We start from the raw sequence: 17,500 nt of genomic DNA on the forward strand, positions 1-17,500 counted from the left end.
CGATCCACTCAGACGGCTGCGGAGACAAGAGAAGACAAGAAACCCAAACCCAAAGCCAACCTCTTCAAAGCAATCTTCTACAATAATAACAATGATGATTGTTATTATTATTATTATTATTATTATTATTATTATTATTATTATTATTATTAATATTAATAATAATATTAATAATAATAATTATTATTATTACAGTTATAACAGTTATAATAATAACTATTATTATTATTATTATTATTATTAATAGTATTATCATTATTATTATAATAATAATAATGATAATACTATTAATAATAATAATAATAATAATAATAATAATTATTATTATTATTATTATTTTTATTATTATAACTGTTATTAATAATAATAATAATAATAATAATAATAATAAAGATAATTAAAGCTCGCAACACAACGCCTGGTTGGTAAAAACATGAAAGATTTCATCTCAGTTGGTCTCCAGTGTCACTTTTCCTGACGAATGTGAAAACATTATCACCTTCTCTCCCTCCATCGGCGTGTCTGTCAACCATCCATCACTCTCTCTCTCTCTCTCTGTATCTGTCTGTCAATCTCTCGCTCTCTATTATTCGTTCTATCCGTCTGTCAAAGTGTTTTATGAACATGGGAAGTGGAGACCAACCTTACCACAGCCCAACATGAAATGAACACTGAAGTGAAGGTAAGATTTCACACTGTAGAATAACAGTGGAAATGTCACACCTGTGAGGTCACCAAAGAAGTGATCAGCAAACTTTGGAGCTGCTCACCTGGAATGCTTCATCGGGCCTGGAGGTGGTCACCTGGAATGCTTCATCGGGCCTGGAGGTGGTCACCTGGAATGCTTCTACCGGTTTGGAGGTGGTCACCTGGAATGCTTCTCCAGGTTTGGAGGTGGTCACCTGGAATGCTTCTACCGGTTTGGATGTGGTCACCTGGAATGCCTCTCCAGGTCTGGAGGTGGTCATCTGGAATGCTTCTCGAGGTTTGGAGGTGGTCACCTGGAATGCTCCTCCAGGTCTGGAGGTGGTCATCTGGAATGCTTCTCCGGGTTTGGAGGTGGTCACCAGGAATGCTTTTCCAGGTTTGGAGGTGGTCACCTGGAATGCTTCTCCAGGTCTGGAAGTGGTCATCTGAAATGCTTCTCCGGATTTGGAGGTGGTCACCAGGAATGCTTCTCCAGGTTTGGAGGTGGTCACCTGTAATGCTTCTTTGGGTTTGGAGGTGGTCATCTTGAATGGTTCTCCAGGTTTGGAGGTGGTCACCTGGAATGCTTCTACAGGTTTGCAGTTGGTCACCTGGAATGCTTCTTTGGGTCTGGGGGTGGTCATCTGGAATGGTTCTCCAGGTTTGGAGGTGGTAACCTGGAATGCTTCTCCAGGTTTGCAAGTGGTCACCTGGAATGCTTCTTTGGGTCTGGAATGGTTCTCCAGGTTTGGAGGTGGTCACCTGGAATGCTTCTCCAGGTTTGGAGGTGGTCACCTGGAATGCTTCTCCAGGTTTGGAGGTGGTCACCTGGAATGCTTCTCCAGGTCTGGAGGTGGTCACCTGGAATGCTTCTTCAGATCCGATGGGACAGCATATCGTAGCCATGCTGGTGCAGTGCCTTGAATCCTAAATAAAGACCACTTCTCCATCTCCACCTCAAACTCCACCTGCACCACCTTCACCACCACCACCTCAACTTCCATCTCCTCCACCACCTCCTCCACCTCCAGCGTCACGGTTGCAGCCACACCTGCAGACATCCACCCTTCCCCTTCCCTGCATCACACAAACCAAACATCTGCTTGGAACTGTGTGAGACCCCACTGAGCGAGTCCTCTGCAGCAGGGAACTCTGGCTCCGCCCTCCTCATTGAGGCTCCGCCCTCCTCGGGGAGGCTCCTCCTCCTCTCGTCGTAGACGCCACTTGGAGAAACCTGGGAAGGTGGTGAACTGGTCGGATGGACCATGGGCGCTCCCTTCTCTGCCCAGTTGAGATGTGACAGTCCAGACACAGCAATACATTGGTCTGTTTCCTGTGGACGGACCCCGCCCGGTAACAGAGCAGCTGATTGGCTGAGGGACAGAAATTCCACAGCGTTGACTTTTAACAAGTCACACCCGTAAATTGAGGAGTGTTCCAGGTGACACGCCCCAGAAACCTTATGGTGATGACATCTGATCCTGGAGGGAAGACGGAGGCAGATGGACGTGAAGGAGCGACAGACGGAGACAGATACAGACAGACAGACGGCTGGAAAGGGTGGGGAAGGGTGTGTACAGATGACTCAGTGTGAAGTAAGACCTAACACACACACACACACACACACACACACACACACACACACACACGCACACACACACCCTTCCTCCAGTTTTTCTGACTTCTTGTCTGATCCCTGACTCACGTTTCCCTTGAAAATCTCCAAAATGTCTGTTGCAAGGAGGCGGGCGTGTCCTTGATCAAGAAGCTGCTGTTGGCTTATCTATTAATCAGGAGTTGTTGTTGTTTTGTAATTGTATTCAAAAATGTATAAATTATATATATATATATATGCCGGTCCCCTCACAGTACCCCTGCAGCCCACCAGGGGACCACAGATTGAACGTGGTTGCTCCAAAGACAAGTTCCCATCGACTGGGCTGATCACCGTAGTGACAGTTTCAAAGGGTTGGAGACAAATCACAGGAAATGCATTTTCAAACATTTTGAAAAATATAATTGAGTGAATTTATGAGAAGAGTTTATGAAATAAGTTTATGAAATGAGCGTTTAAAACGAGTGTTGGATTTTGACGAGGTTTGACAGTGTGTTCACAGGGTTAGCCTCACCCAAACCCAAAGACTGAAAATGGCCGCTCCAAACCAAACCAAAATGGCTGCTGTTCTTCTTCCCTTCAGGTTTTTGGGGGTGAGAGGAAGGAAGTTGAAGGAGTGAGTTTCTACACCCCAGAGAGCCGGCGTCTGACCTTTGACCTCCGAGAGCTGCAGAGACGCACCGAGCGAGAGCTAGCGGACATACGCTCACGGTAAAACCAACGTCGGCTTTTCAATATTCAAACGATCGCACCGGCCTCACACTAAACCCCAAAAAAAGATCAGACTGTAGGAACAGAGCCCCCTAGCGGTGCCTGTTGTGGTGCATGCGTCTGGCTTTCACATCCCATAATATGTGGCAGAGACGGGGAGAGCTGGGTGTTTTTACAAAAATGGATACGAATAAACCACCAAATCTTCATCAAAATGGTTAAATCCTTGTTTTGCCGAGGACTTTCCGACGTGCAGTGCCGCAGCAGCCCAGCAGGGGGACCGGGTTGACAATTTACATTTACATTTAGTCATTTATCAGACGCTTTTATCCAAAGCGACTTACAAGGGAGAATAACATTCAAGCTACAATGGCCGGACCAGGTGGAACACAGCGCTTTAAATCTTTTATTCATCCAACAAAAGGGACACGGACGCTCGTCTCCGTCCCTGAAAACACAAGGTTCAAGGTTTACGACGTGATTTAGTGCAGTTGCCGCGTTGCCACGTCCTGACCTCCAACTGGATGTGGTTCTGTTGCGTTGCAGCTTCCTGGGGCTTAGGAGAATCACAACAGGAAATGAGCTGTTCCACATTTATTTGAGTATTTCTTTGGGATAATATTTCCATAATATTTGCCGAATTTTAGTGAAATGAATACGGGAATCCCTCGTGAACCGAAACTGAAATGAACTTTGTTTGTTTGTATTAAATGATTGAAGGTATTTTAAAGCACTTTGATCTCCTTCATAACCGCAGGGTTTCTCTGTTCTCTTATAAGCTCTTCTATTGTCTTCTATGATGTTTTACCACGATATGCTTCTCTCTCTCCCTCTCTCTCCACCTCCCTCCACCTCTCTTTCTCTATGACTCACTATCAGACGTAGCATCTTCATGCTGCAGACAAGACAAGCTCAAACTCATCAGCAATAAACACACAAGAAAAACACACACACATGCACACACACACACACACACACACACACACACACACACACACACACACACACACACACACACACACATCAACACACATGCACGTGCACATGCCCACACGGTTCCTGGTAATCTCCTGGTTTACCGTCACATTGCCTCCTGTCTCCAGGTGAATCAGCAGATTAAAGACAGAACCTGAGATGATTTCCTTGAATGAAACCAAAGCAGCCTCCTTCCACTACGAAGGAGGGATCTTCATTCCTCCGTTCACCTGGGGTTCACTTGGTTTTCAACTAGGAGGGACTTCACATGTATTTGTTTCTGTAGATGAAGAGGAGGTAGGTAGGTAGGTAAGAAGGTAGGTAGGTAGGTAGGTAAGAAGGTAGGTAGGTAGGTAGGTAAGGATAAGGTAGGTAAGGAGGTAGGTAGGTAGGTAAGGAGGTAGGTAGGTAGGTAGGTAGGTAGGTAGGTAGGGATGTAGATAGGTAGGTAGGTAGGTAAGGAGGTAGGTAGGCAGGTAGGTAGGTAACGAGGTAGGTAGGTAGATAGGTAGGTAGGTAAGGAGGTAGGTAGGTAGGTAATGGTAGGTAGATAGGTAGTTAGGTAGATAGATAGATAGACAGATAGATAGATAGATAGACAGATAGATAGATAGATAGATAGATAGATAGGTAGATAGATAGATAGATAGATAGATAGATAGATAGATAGATAGATAGATAGGTAGGTAGGTAGGTAGGTAGGTAAGGAGAAGGTAGGTAGGTAGGTAGGTAAGTAGAAGGTAGGTAGGTAGGTAAGGAGGTAGGTAGGTAGGTAGGTAGGTAATGGTAGGTAGATAGATAGGTAGGTAGGTAGGTAGATAGATAGGTAGGTAGGTAGGTAGGTAGGTAGGTAAGAAGGTAGGTAGGTAGGTAGGTAATGGTAGGTAGATAGGTAGATAGATAGATAGGTAGGTAGGTAGGTAGATAGATAGGTAGGTAGGTAGGTAGGTAGGTAGGTAGGTAGGTAGGTAGGTAGGTAGGTAGGTAAGAAGGTAGGTAGGTAGGTAGGTAGGTAAGGATAAGGTAGGTAGGTAGGTATGGATAAGGTAGGTAGGTAGGTTGGTTGGTAGGTAGGTAAGGAGGTAGGTAGGTAGGTAGGTAGGTAGGTAGGTAGGTAGGTAAGGAGGTAGATAGGCAGGTAGGTAGGTAAGGAGGTAGGTAGGTAAGTAGGTAGATAGGTAGGTAGGTAAGGATGTAGGTAGGTAGGTAGGTAGGTAGGTAGGTAGGTAGGTAGGTAGGTAGGTAGGTAGGTAGGTAGGTAGGTAATGGTAGATTGGTAGTTAGATAGATAGATAGATAGGTAGGTAGGTAGGTAGGTAGGTAGGTAGGTAGGTAATGGAAGGTAGATAGGTGGTTAGGTAGGTAGATAGATTGATAGATAGATAGATAGATAGGTAGGTAGGTAGGTAGGTAAGGAGAAGGTAGGTAGGTAGGTAGGTAAGTAGAAGGTAGGTAAGGAGGTAGATAGGTAGGTAGGTAGGTAATGGTAGGTAGATAGGTGGTTAGGTAGGTAGGGAGGTAGGTAGGTAGGTAGGTAGGTAGGTAGGTAGGTAGATAGATAGGTAGGTAGGTAGGTAGATAGATAGGTAGGTAGGTAGGTAGGTAGGTTGGTAGGTAGGTAGGTAGGTAAGGAGAATGTAGGTAGGTAGGTAGGTAGGTAGGTAGGTAGGTAGGTAGGTAGAAGGTAGGTAGGTAGGTAAGTAGAAGGTAGGTAGGTAGGTAAGGAGGTAGGTAGGTAGAAGGTAGGTAGGTAGGTAAGTAGGTAGGTAGGTAGGTAGGTAGGTAGGTAGAAGGTAGGTAGGTAGGTAAGTAGAAGGTAGGTAGGTAGGTAAGGAGGTAGGTAGGTAGGTAAGGAGAATGTATGTATGTAGGTAGGTAGGTAGGTAGGTAGGTAGGTAGGTAAGTAGAAGGTAGGTAGGTAGGTAAGTAGAAGGTAGGTAGGTAGGTAAGGAGGTAGGTAGGTAAGGAGGTAGGTAGGTAGGTAGGTAGGTAGGTAGGTAGGTAGTGTTGAGATCCTAAGGCGGCGGATCCCTCCCAGGTTGGTTGATGTGTGGAGCTTCTTCAATGAGACAGAGACGGATGTGAGGCAAAGTATTCTTTATTTGTACGACTACCGGAATATCTGCAGGGGCAATTAGCGAAGCCCAAGACGAAGAGACGAGCCAAAAAGACAATGACGACAAAGACGACAACCCTTATAAAGTCTCCCCTAACTAAGTCGTCACAAAAGGATATATGGGTCACAAAGACCTATGTACGTGCAATGAAGCATGAGCAACATGCACGCAATAGGAAAAGTACAGGAGACAATATGTGTGCGACACAAAGAGACATTTCCAACCAGAGGCGCCATTTTATAACAGGCGTCATTTAATAGCCCATATTACTTCTTACAATAGGTAGGTATGTAGGTAGGTAAGGAGGTAGGTGGGTAGGTAGGTAGGTAAGAAAAGGGTAGGTAGGTACTATTCTCTTATTGTACTAATACTATTATTGTACTATAAATATACTATTACTGTACTATTAATATACAGTTACTGTACTATTAATATCTTAATTATACGATCCATCTATATCTATCTATCTATCTATCTATCTGTCTGTCTGTCTGTCTGGCTGTCTGTCTGTCGGTCTATCGGTTTGTCTGTCTGATGTCTGTCTGTCTGTCTGTCTGTCTGTCTAGCTGAACAGAATATAGATATGGAATTAATTACCATATAGTGTACATGGTAATTATTTCATATGTAGTTATATTTACATACATATATAGAATGAGCATCTCTTTCCTCTGCTCATGAGCCACCGCTGTGTAGCGCCCTCTAACGGAAGATTGTTGAAATGCAGTTAAATCTCAGCAGAGTCTGTCTTCGGATGGGTGGATGGAGAGATGGAGGGATGGACGGGTGGACGGAGGGATGGAGGGATGGACGGGTGGATGGAGGGATGGATGGGTGGATGGAGGGATGGAGGTATGGATGGGTGGATGGAGGGATGGATGGGTGGATGGAGGGATGGAGGTATGGATGGGTGGATGGAGGGATGGACGGCTGGATGGAGGGATGGAGGGATGGACGGGTGGATGGAGGGATGGATGGGTGGATGGAGGGATGGATGGGTGGATGGAGGGATGGAGGGATGGACGGGTGGATGGAGGGATGGATGGAGGGATGGATAGATATATATGATTAACTTTGTGTGGATGTATTTTCCTTTCTTTTTCTCCAGAATATTATCATTATTATCATTAATAATATTAATATTAATTTTAATATTAATATTGCATGTCTTTTGTTGATCAAAAAAAAGAAGAGAAAAAACAGCAATATATATAATCCACATATTACTGGGTATAATGTTCTTATAATGTTTCCTCTCGGGGTTATTATGTTTTTTCATTCTTTTAGCTTATATTTCATGTTTATTATGAGGTTTATTGTACGTGACGAGCTCTTTCTTGTGTGCAGGTTCATCTTTCTGTTCTCCTGTTTGTTAGCGTTTCCTTTTTGGGTCATTGTTGTTGATTGTTGTTGTTGTTTTCCTCAGACTGTGTGACATCAGGGCGGAGCAGCAGCTGTTGAGCACCACCCGCCGGGACTCAGCAGAGCCACAGCGCCTCCTCCAGGCCGCGAGCGTAAGCACAGCCCCCTGACCGCCAACAAAAACATGAAACTACGTAACCAACACAAACTAAGTAGAAACACTGATAACGTACAATGAGTTGCCTTGACTGTTTGTTTTTGTTTGTTTTTGATTCTCATTACATTACATTACATTGATCAGACGCTTTTATCCAAAGCCACTTACAATTGTTCAATCACCGACAGACGCAGCCATCAGGAGCAATTAGGGGTTAAGTGTCTTGCTCAAGGACACTACAGCATGCTAGCAGGAGGAGCCTGGGATCCAACCAGCAACCTTTACATCACTAGACCACCAGCTCTACCGCCTGAGCCACCTGCTCAGGCGGAATTTAACTTCAGAAATGAACTTGTTCCTGAGTCTCCATGTTTGTTTGTGTGCTGCAGCCACGCCCGGCCCGGGCGCACACTCTGTCCTTCCAGGAGGACGCTCTGAGCGCGCTCAGTGCACTGCTGACCCACGACCTGCACAGGTACCAGGAGGAGGCCCGGAGCCTGGGCCAGGTCTCCCAGAGGAGGCCAGAGTGCCAGGAGAACCAGGAGGACCAGGAGGACCAGGAGAACCAGGAGAACCAGGAGGAGATCCACCACAGCATGCAGGAGAAGACCTCCACCGAGACACAGAACAACATGGTAGAGTTCTCCTCAACTCTTCTTCTTCTTCTTCTTCTTCTTCTTCTTCTTCTTCTTCTTCTTCGGTTGGATCTACTTGTATCTTTCATTGCTTTGATGACTCCAATGTTCCTGATATTGGATCAATACAGTGTGACCTGATCACTCCGCCGCTGTCCAATACTGGATGCTGATTGGTCGATAGCTTCAACCAGCCATCAGTTATTCCTGATTCATGGCTGTCTGGTCATAATGACCCTTGTCACGGGCAACCATGTGTTTGGGAGACACACACACACACACACACACACACACACAGAACCACACAACCACACACACACACACACACACACACACACACACACACAACCACACACACACACACACACACACACACAACCACACACACACAACCACACACACACACACAGAACCACACAACCACACACACACACACACACACACAACCACACACACACACACACACACACACACACACACACACACACAACCACACACACACACACACACACACACACACAACCACACACACACACACACACGCACACACACACACACAGAACCACACAACCACACACACACACACACACACACACACACACACACACACAACCACACACACACACACACACACACACAACCACACACACACACACACACACACACACAGAACCACACAACCACACACACACACACACACACACACACACAACCACACACACACACACGCACACGCACACGCGTATGTCTGGCACGGCTCCAGGTGTGTCAGTCTTCCCTCAGACAGTCCCTGTTGGAAACATCTGTACGCTCATCTGGCCAACGCACACACACACACACACACACACACACACACACACACACACACACACACACACACACACACACACACACACACACACACACACATTAAAACACAGATTTTTGACACATACACACTTGTGTCAATGTGTCAATTTGCTGTTTTCAAATTGGATGTAGAATTTAAAAAACAATGAAGTGATAAGAATAAAGGTAGAAAAAAGAAAACACGGCAACGTACAATAGAGCAAAGAATTATCAAGAATTTTGAATGTAATAAATTGCTATATTTATATTTATATTTATATTTATATTTATTATTACTATTAGGTCAGGCCGTGTCCTGGTCTTGGATCAGCTTCTGGATTTTGTTTTTCATCTGTTATGAAAACGACAGGATTATTCTGATCACTGATCATTTCTTTCATTCGACGTTTAATCGCCGTAATATTTAGAATCTGGTGAATTATTCAGGATTTGGGGTCTCACCGTCACCGGATCTGAGATTTAGCCAACATGGCCGACGCCCTGCGGCTCATCTCACCTATTTCATTGTTTTGAGTCTGGGTCTGTTTTTAGGAATTATATTCAATTTCACTCATTAGTAGTATATTTTGGAATATTTGAAAATAAATGACCAGCAGTACTATTGAATTTTTTTATATGAGTGGACTGTGTATTTTAAATACATTTCTGCATATGATGTAAAATAAGTTTTAAACCCTTACATATGGAAACTAGAATGTGTCATGTATGAACGGGAGAATTCTAATCCTGATTTCACATTGCATCAGCAGAGGTCACAGGACCCAAAATAATAATAATATAAATAATAATAATAATACCACGACTAATAAAACATTTTTTTAAATAATAATTACAATAATAATAATAATAATAATAATAATATTAATAATAATAGCACTAATGATGAAAAAAATAATAAGAAGAAGAATAATACCACTACAAAAAAGAAAATAATAAGAATAAGAATAATACCACTACTAATAAAATAAGTGTGCATTGCACTGCTGCCTCACAGCAAGAAGGTCCTGGGTTCGATTCCCGCCTGGGGCGCTGTTGGTACCGTGCTCCGGTGGGTTATCTCCCAAACAGGAGCCTTTCTGTGTGGAGTTTGCATGTTCTCCCCGTGCTCACATGGGGTTTCCTCCACCTCACGTCAGTAAGGACCCCCACCCAAAACATGCACCCATCATGGTCTGACCAGCGATGGACATTTATCACCTGGTCCCCGGGCGCGTCCACGTACGCTGCCCACTGCTCCTGGCTGTGGCCCCGGAGGAAGGACAAGCCAGGATGGGTCAATGCAGAGGAGCCATTTCACCAGCACCATCAAAGCATGTGTGTGTGTGTGTGTGTGCAAGCATGTGTTGTAGTGTGGTGTGTTGAGTGATAAATAAAGTCTGTTTCTTCTTCTTCTTCTTCTAAAAAATAAATAAAATAATAATAATAATAATAATACAAATAATATTTATTATCTTGTCATTATCATTATTATTATTATTATTATTATTATTATTATTAATAACAATAATAATAATAGTTTTATTATTATTATTATTATTATTATACAAATACTACTACTACTAATAATAATAATAATTATAATAATAATAATTATTATAATAAACAAATAAAATAATAATAATAATAATAATATAACAAATAATACTACTACTACTACTACTACTAATAGTAATAATTGTAATGATTTTTAAAAGCCTTAGAGGGATAATGCCGCCACGGCCTGTGCTATATTTTAATATCCTGGTGATTAGCGCTGATCCAGACCCAGTCCCCAGCCTCAGCTCCCCGTCCCGGGGGATGACCCAGGAACGGGGCCCATTAGCCTAGTTAGTGCTAAGCCCCCATCCATCCATCCGTCTATCTGTCTGTCTGTCTGTCTGTCTGTCTGTCTATCTATCTATCTATCTATCTATCTATCTATCTATCTATCTATCTATCTATCTATCTATCTATCTATCTATCTATCTATCTGTCTGTCTGTCTGTCTGTCTGTCTGTCTGTCTGTCTGTCTGTCTGTCTGTCTGTCTGTCTGTCTGTCTGTCTGTCTGTCTGTCTATCTATCTATCTATCTATCTATCTATCTATCTATCTATCTATCTATCTATCTGTCTGTCTGTCTGTCTGTCTGTCTGTCTGTCTGTCTGTCTGTCTGTCTGTCTGTCTGTCTGTCTGTCTGTCTGTCTGTCTGTCTGTCTAGCTGTCTATCCGTGTGTGTGTGTGTGTGTGTGTGTGTCTGCACTGTGATGAATCCCATGTGAGAACATGAAACATCTGGTTTGTTTATTTATCACCTTCCACCACCACATGATCCCACATATGGACACAATGGATGGACAGACAGACAGACAGGTAGAGAGACAGACCCGCAGACAGGTCGGGAGACAAACAGATGGACAGGCGGACAGGTAGAGAGACTTACAGGCAGACAGACAGGTAGAGAGACAGACAGGTAGAAAGAGATACAGGCAGACAAATAGGGAGACAGACAGGTAAAGAGACAGACAGGAAGAGAGAGAGAGAGACAGATAGACAGACAGACAGACAGACAGGCAGACAGGTTGAGAGACAGACGACGCTAGCCTGCACGACGCTGTCGCTAACATGCACGACGCTGTCGCTAACGTGACGTGCACACGGCGCTAACGTCACAACGTCCCCCACACCCAGACCTCCCTCCAGCCGAACCGGACCACCACCACCGAGGAAGAAGCGCTGCAGCCCCAGAGGTCCAACCAGAGGTGGGCGGCCCCGAGGTGGTCCCGGACCCGCTCCCGCAGCATCAAGGACTTGATCGGTAGATTCTCCGTGCCTGACTGCGTTTCCGGGTCCAGTTCCCCCCGGAGCGGATGCCTGTTGGCGGGCTCCCCATCCGCTGGGGCGCCCCCCGGAGCATCCACATCGCCCAGTTCGGCGCCCCCTATCTGTATTCTACTGGAAACGGCACCCAGTTGTGACCAGCAGAGCCCTGAGAGTCCGGTTCCCAGCATCATGGTGACCCCTCCTCCGCTAAGATCCACCACGACCATGGACCCCAGTCCGGGCGGTCTCCGGGTCCAGAAGACAAAAGATCCACATGCAGGAACTGGACCCCCCAATAACGACGACGGCACTCCAAAATCACCCAGCAGCACCGGCTCTGGCAGGGAGTCTACAGCCGACTCGGGAGTGGGTTCGGTAAGTGATGCTGCAGGGGCGTGCACGTGCAGCGGCAGCGTCCCACGTGTATGTGCAGCGGCAGCGCCCCCCACCTCCTCCGCATGAGAAAACCCACTTAACCAAAGCCTCCACTAACCACCTCCAGATTGAAATGCTCTGAACGCCCGCGTCCCTCCGTGCACGCAGCAGGACACAGCCACGCCCACAGCTAGCACACTAATCAGACTGACTCCGGATGCACCCGCACATCCCACTTCCCAAAATTCAACCCACTCCTGCACTTGAATCGAAGGCACCGCATGAAACTCAAACCTCTGTTGTCGTGTGTTGATTGTTCAAAAGGGGAATTCCACCCATTCCACCAAAGTACGAGTACAACGTACACCAGTTGTTATGTGGTTCATCCAACCCTTACTTAAGAACACTTACTACACTTCCTCCACCTACTCTACTTCCTCCACCTCTCTGCTTCTGAGAACAGGATCAGACTGTTTGAGAGACGGTGATGTGGAGATGCACGGACAATCTCAATTCCATTCTCAACAGCGACTTGAAGCATAAAATATCAAACATAGGAAGGTGGAACTCCAAATAAGGGCATATACGGGGAAGGTGGAAGTCCAAATAGTATGAGTTAATCTGTTATAAAACGTACTCTTCCCACATGTATTACTTACTTGTTCTCACTTATTACTTATTAATTTATTGCGTGAATACAATGTAAAATATTTTGTTTTTCATTCTAGTTCTCACTGAATCTTGATATTACAATGTAGAAATGATGACAGTTGATTTCATGCATTTTTTACTCTACCAAGCCGCTGCACAGGAAAGGCTGCGGCCTGAGGAGCTGACCATGGTCCTGCAGGCTCGATGCCATCTGTGGTTCAATGCCAGTTTTGACCACTTTGTCACTATTCCCTATAACTTGTAGTGTTTTTCCGCTCCCTTCAGATGCCGTCACATAATAATTTCTGTTCGGTGGTTTGTGAATCAGACACTATCTCTGTTATTTTGGCCGGTTTAGCGGCCAATTGGCCACTCAGTGTGCACTTGATCAGGTACAATCCAATGTAACCCAATCAGCCAGCTCTGAGTGAATGAACATGAACATGAATTCTACGAATGTCCATTTTTTGTTGACATGAAATGTGTAAATCAAACGACATGTTTATGACTGAGCTACAGCATACTGAGAGGTGTTTATTATTGTTTGTCCTCCTTATTGACATACATGAGGGGAACAGAATATCAGAAACACCTCTGATTATAATGCAGCTTGGTACAACGCCACGCCCATTTTAAAACACATCACTGAATGAACACTTCTCATTTGACAGCGTAAAAACAGCCTGAACACTGTGGGAAACAGCAGAATGTAAGGCTGAGCTGGTGTATTGGATTATGTTGCATTGCACAGGGCAGCAGCTCAGGAGGCTCCTCCTGGTGGCCGAAGTGTCCTTGAGCAAGACACTTAACCCCCAAACCGCTCTTATGGAGCAGGCGTGCGCCTTCCCCGGCTGTGAATGTGTGAATGTGAGGCATGTTCTGTGAAAGCGCTTGATGAACGCACTATGTTCACCACCTTGTTGTAAAAGACAGAGCGCTAGTCCGATGTCACTCCTTTGAAAAGCTGGAACAAGCGTGAGTTCCATCTTTAAGCGGCTGTTTGGAATGAATGGAGATTGTCCGTTTATCTCCATGGGGCCGCCAGGGGCGCGACATCACCGCCTCTCAATCAGCATCACCCTGTTCCCAGAAGCAGGGGAAGCGGAGGCAGTGGTTCTATAAAACACATGGCAACCCCGGGGGGAGGGTTTCGTCCCTTTTAGGCTGAAAATGGTGGAATTCCCCTTTAAACCTCTTCACAACGTGACGCGTGGAAAACAAAACAAAGAAAAATGCACAAAGTTCTTGTCATCACGTCTGCATCGGTGGTTTGCTGCTTCAGGGCTGAAAACAGAGTGTCCTGATTCTGAATCTCTCTCCATCTCTCCACCTCTCCTTCTCTCTTCATCTCTTCATTTCTCCACCTCTCCCTCTCTCTCTCGCTCCACCTCTTCATCTCTCTCTCTCTTCATCCCTCCATCTCTTCCTCCAGGAGTCAGAGTATTCGGTCCTTCCGAACTCCGTCCAGGACCCAAAATACCAGTTGCTCCTCAACACTGAGCCAGCCAACGGGTAGGAGCTCACATGCACATCCTCCTCATTCTGATTCTGATTCTGATTCTGATTCTGATTATTATTATTATTATTATTATTATTATTATTATTATTTTAGTAGCCGTAGTAGTAATAGTAGTAGCATAGGTAGTAATAGTAGTAGTAGTAGTAGTGGTAGTAGTAGTTTCATTATTACTATGAGCAGATACCATGTATCTCCTAGAGAGCAGAATGGCTCCAGCAGCAGGGAACCAGATGGTGCTGGAGGTCTCCAGCTCCAGGGGGAGAACGGCCCCCGCCTCACCCAGTGGGAGAGCTCCCGTCTGGGGATGAACCACTACCGAGGCTCCCTGGAATCCCTGTCCTCCAGGGACTGGGACACCGCGTCTGAACGGGTGCGTCGCGCTCTCAGGGATTAGTTCAGATTATACTGTATGATATTACAGATAATTATGTATTTATGAAATCATAATTTTATGTGTGTGTGTGTGTGTGTGTGTGTGTGTGTGTGTGTGTGTGTGTGTGCTTACGTTCTAATGGATTAATAAATAAACACTACGCATCACAACAGATAATACCATTTAAAACTGAATTCATTTCTGCCCTCTACTGGACGGCCATGGCAGATCCTGAAGTGGTTACTGATGAATGAATGAATGAATGAATGAATGGATTAGTGAGTGAATGAATTAATAAATTATTTGATTAATTAATTATTCAGTGAATGAATGAATTAGTGCGTGAGTGAGTGAGTGAATGAATGGAGGAGGATATTAGTTGTGAATTGAAGGTGTGTGTGTGTGTGTGTTTCCCTGCAGCTGGGTGGTTTTGAGAGTCCTCCCCGGGTGTTTAACAGTCCCTACACCACCACAGCCTCCATGGAGTACAACCCCCTGCACCGCATGTCCGACGGCAGGGTCAGTGGACTGCACCACAACATACAATACATGATAAGAAGATAGATGGATGTACTTTACTACTATACTACTATACTACTATACTACTATATACTACTATACTACTACATGGAGTACAACCCCCTGCACCGCATGTCCGACGGCAGGGTCAGTGGACTGCACCACAACATACAATACATGATAAGAAGATAGATGGATGTACTATACTACTATACTTCTTCTACTACTACTATACTACTACTACTACTACTATACAACTACTACTATACTACTACTACCACTACTATACTACCACTAATACTACTACGACTACTACTACTACTACTACTACTACTACTGCTATTAGTTTACTACTACTATTACTACTACTACTACTTTTACTATACTACTAATACTATACTACTACTACTACTATTATTACTACTCTACTTCTATACCACTAATACTACTACTACCTCTGCTACTACTACTTCTACTACTACTATACTACTACTACTACTACTACTACTACTACTATACTTCTATACTATTACTACTAATACTTTACTAATACTGCTACTACTACTCCTCCTTATAATAATAATAATAATAATAATAATAATGATCATGATAATAATAATAATAATAAAAATTATAATAATAATGATCATGATAATAATAATAATAATAATAATATTAATGATCATGATAATAATAATAATAAAAATTATAATAATAATGATCATGATAATAATAATAATAATAATAATATTAATGATCATGATAATAATAATAATAATAATAATAATAATAATAATAATAATAATATTAATGATCATGATAATAATAATAATAATAATAATAATAATAATAATGATCATGATAATAATAATAATAATAATAATAATAATAATAATGATCATGATAATAATAATAATAATAATAATAATAATAATAATAATAATAATAATGATCATGATAATAATAATAATAATAATAATAATAATAATGATCATGATAATAATAATAATAATAATAATAATAATAATAATAATAATAATGATCATGATAATAATAATAATAATAATAATAATAATAATAATGTCTCTATAAATCTCTATATATTGATTGATGGTGGCTTTCTGACCCTGACAGGTGGTGCCTGGTGGTGTTTCTCCCTCCACCTCGGAGCTCAGCTTCTACCCCTACACCAGCCGCAGCACCAGCCCAGTGTTGGCCCAGAACCTGGTGGCCCAGCGCTCCCGCTTCTCCACCTACGAAACGTTGTCCCGCAGGAGGGTGGAGGCTACCAACACTGTAGGTGTACACGTCTCTGTGCCCCAGGATGTATGTCCTGAGGCTTGTTTAGTATTAATTATTATGTCTAGTTGAATAACTAGTATGTCTAGTTGTATAACTAGTATGTCTAGTTGAATAACTAGTACGTCTAGTTGAATAACTAGTATGACAAGTTGAATAACTAGTATGACTAGTTGTATAACTAGTATGTCAAGTTGAATAACTAGTAAGACTAGTTGTATAACTAGTATGACAAGTTGAATAACTAGTATGACTAGTTGTATAACTAGTATGTCAAGTTGAATAACTAGTATGTCTAGTTGTATAACTAGTACGTCTAGTTGAATAACTAGTATGTCTAGCTGTATAACTAGTATGACAAGTTGAATAACTAGTATGACTAGTTGTATAACTAGTATGACAAGTTGAATAACTAGTATGATTAGTTGTATAACTAGTATGACAAGTTGAATAACTGGTATGAAAACTTGAATAACTAGTATGACTAGTTGTATAACTAATATGACAAGTTGAATAACTAGTATGACAAGTTGAATAACTAGTATGACTACTGTACAACTAGTATGTCTAGTTGTATAACTAGTGTGTCTATTTTTAAAACTAGTATGACTATTTGTATAACTAGTATGTCTAGTTTAATAACTAGTATGACTAGTTGTATAACTAGTATGACTAGTTGTCCAGCTAGTATGACTAGCTGTATAACTAGTATGACACGTTGAATAACTAGTATGACTAGTTGTCCAACTAGTATGACTAGCTGTATAACTAGTATGATAAGTTGAATAACTGGTATGACAACTTGAATAACTAGTATGACTAGTTGTATAACTAATATGACAAGTTGAATAACTAGT

The 17,500-nt window shown here is 43.0% G+C and overlaps 1 protein-coding gene across 1 annotated transcript in view; it reads left to right on the top strand.

Moving 5' to 3' along the window:
* Window positions 1–17,500, top strand: part of LOC307243092 (uncharacterized protein) — a gene marked incomplete at its 5' end in the record, with an annotated part of 53,599 nt that overhangs the window by 20,339 nt on the left and 15,760 nt on the right. Inside the window, 7 exons of the mRNA XM_080017742.1 lie at window positions 2,886–3,013; window positions 7,532–7,619; window positions 8,014–8,259; window positions 14,366–14,445; window positions 14,651–14,822; window positions 15,246–15,344; window positions 16,479–16,640. Coding sequence (XP_079873868.1) covers window positions 2,886–3,013; window positions 7,532–7,619; window positions 8,014–8,259; window positions 14,366–14,445; window positions 14,651–14,822; window positions 15,246–15,344; window positions 16,479–16,640 — 975 coding nt within the window. The remainder of the gene's footprint in view (window positions 1–2,885; window positions 3,014–7,531; window positions 7,620–8,013; window positions 8,260–14,365; window positions 14,446–14,650; window positions 14,823–15,245; window positions 15,345–16,478; window positions 16,641–17,500) is intronic.

The sequence above is a fragment of the Zeus faber genome (assembly GCF_960531495.2).
Source record: "Zeus faber genome assembly, chromosome: 17".
NCBI classification, from domain to species: Eukaryota; Metazoa; Chordata; class Actinopteri; order Zeiformes; family Zeidae; genus Zeus; species Zeus faber.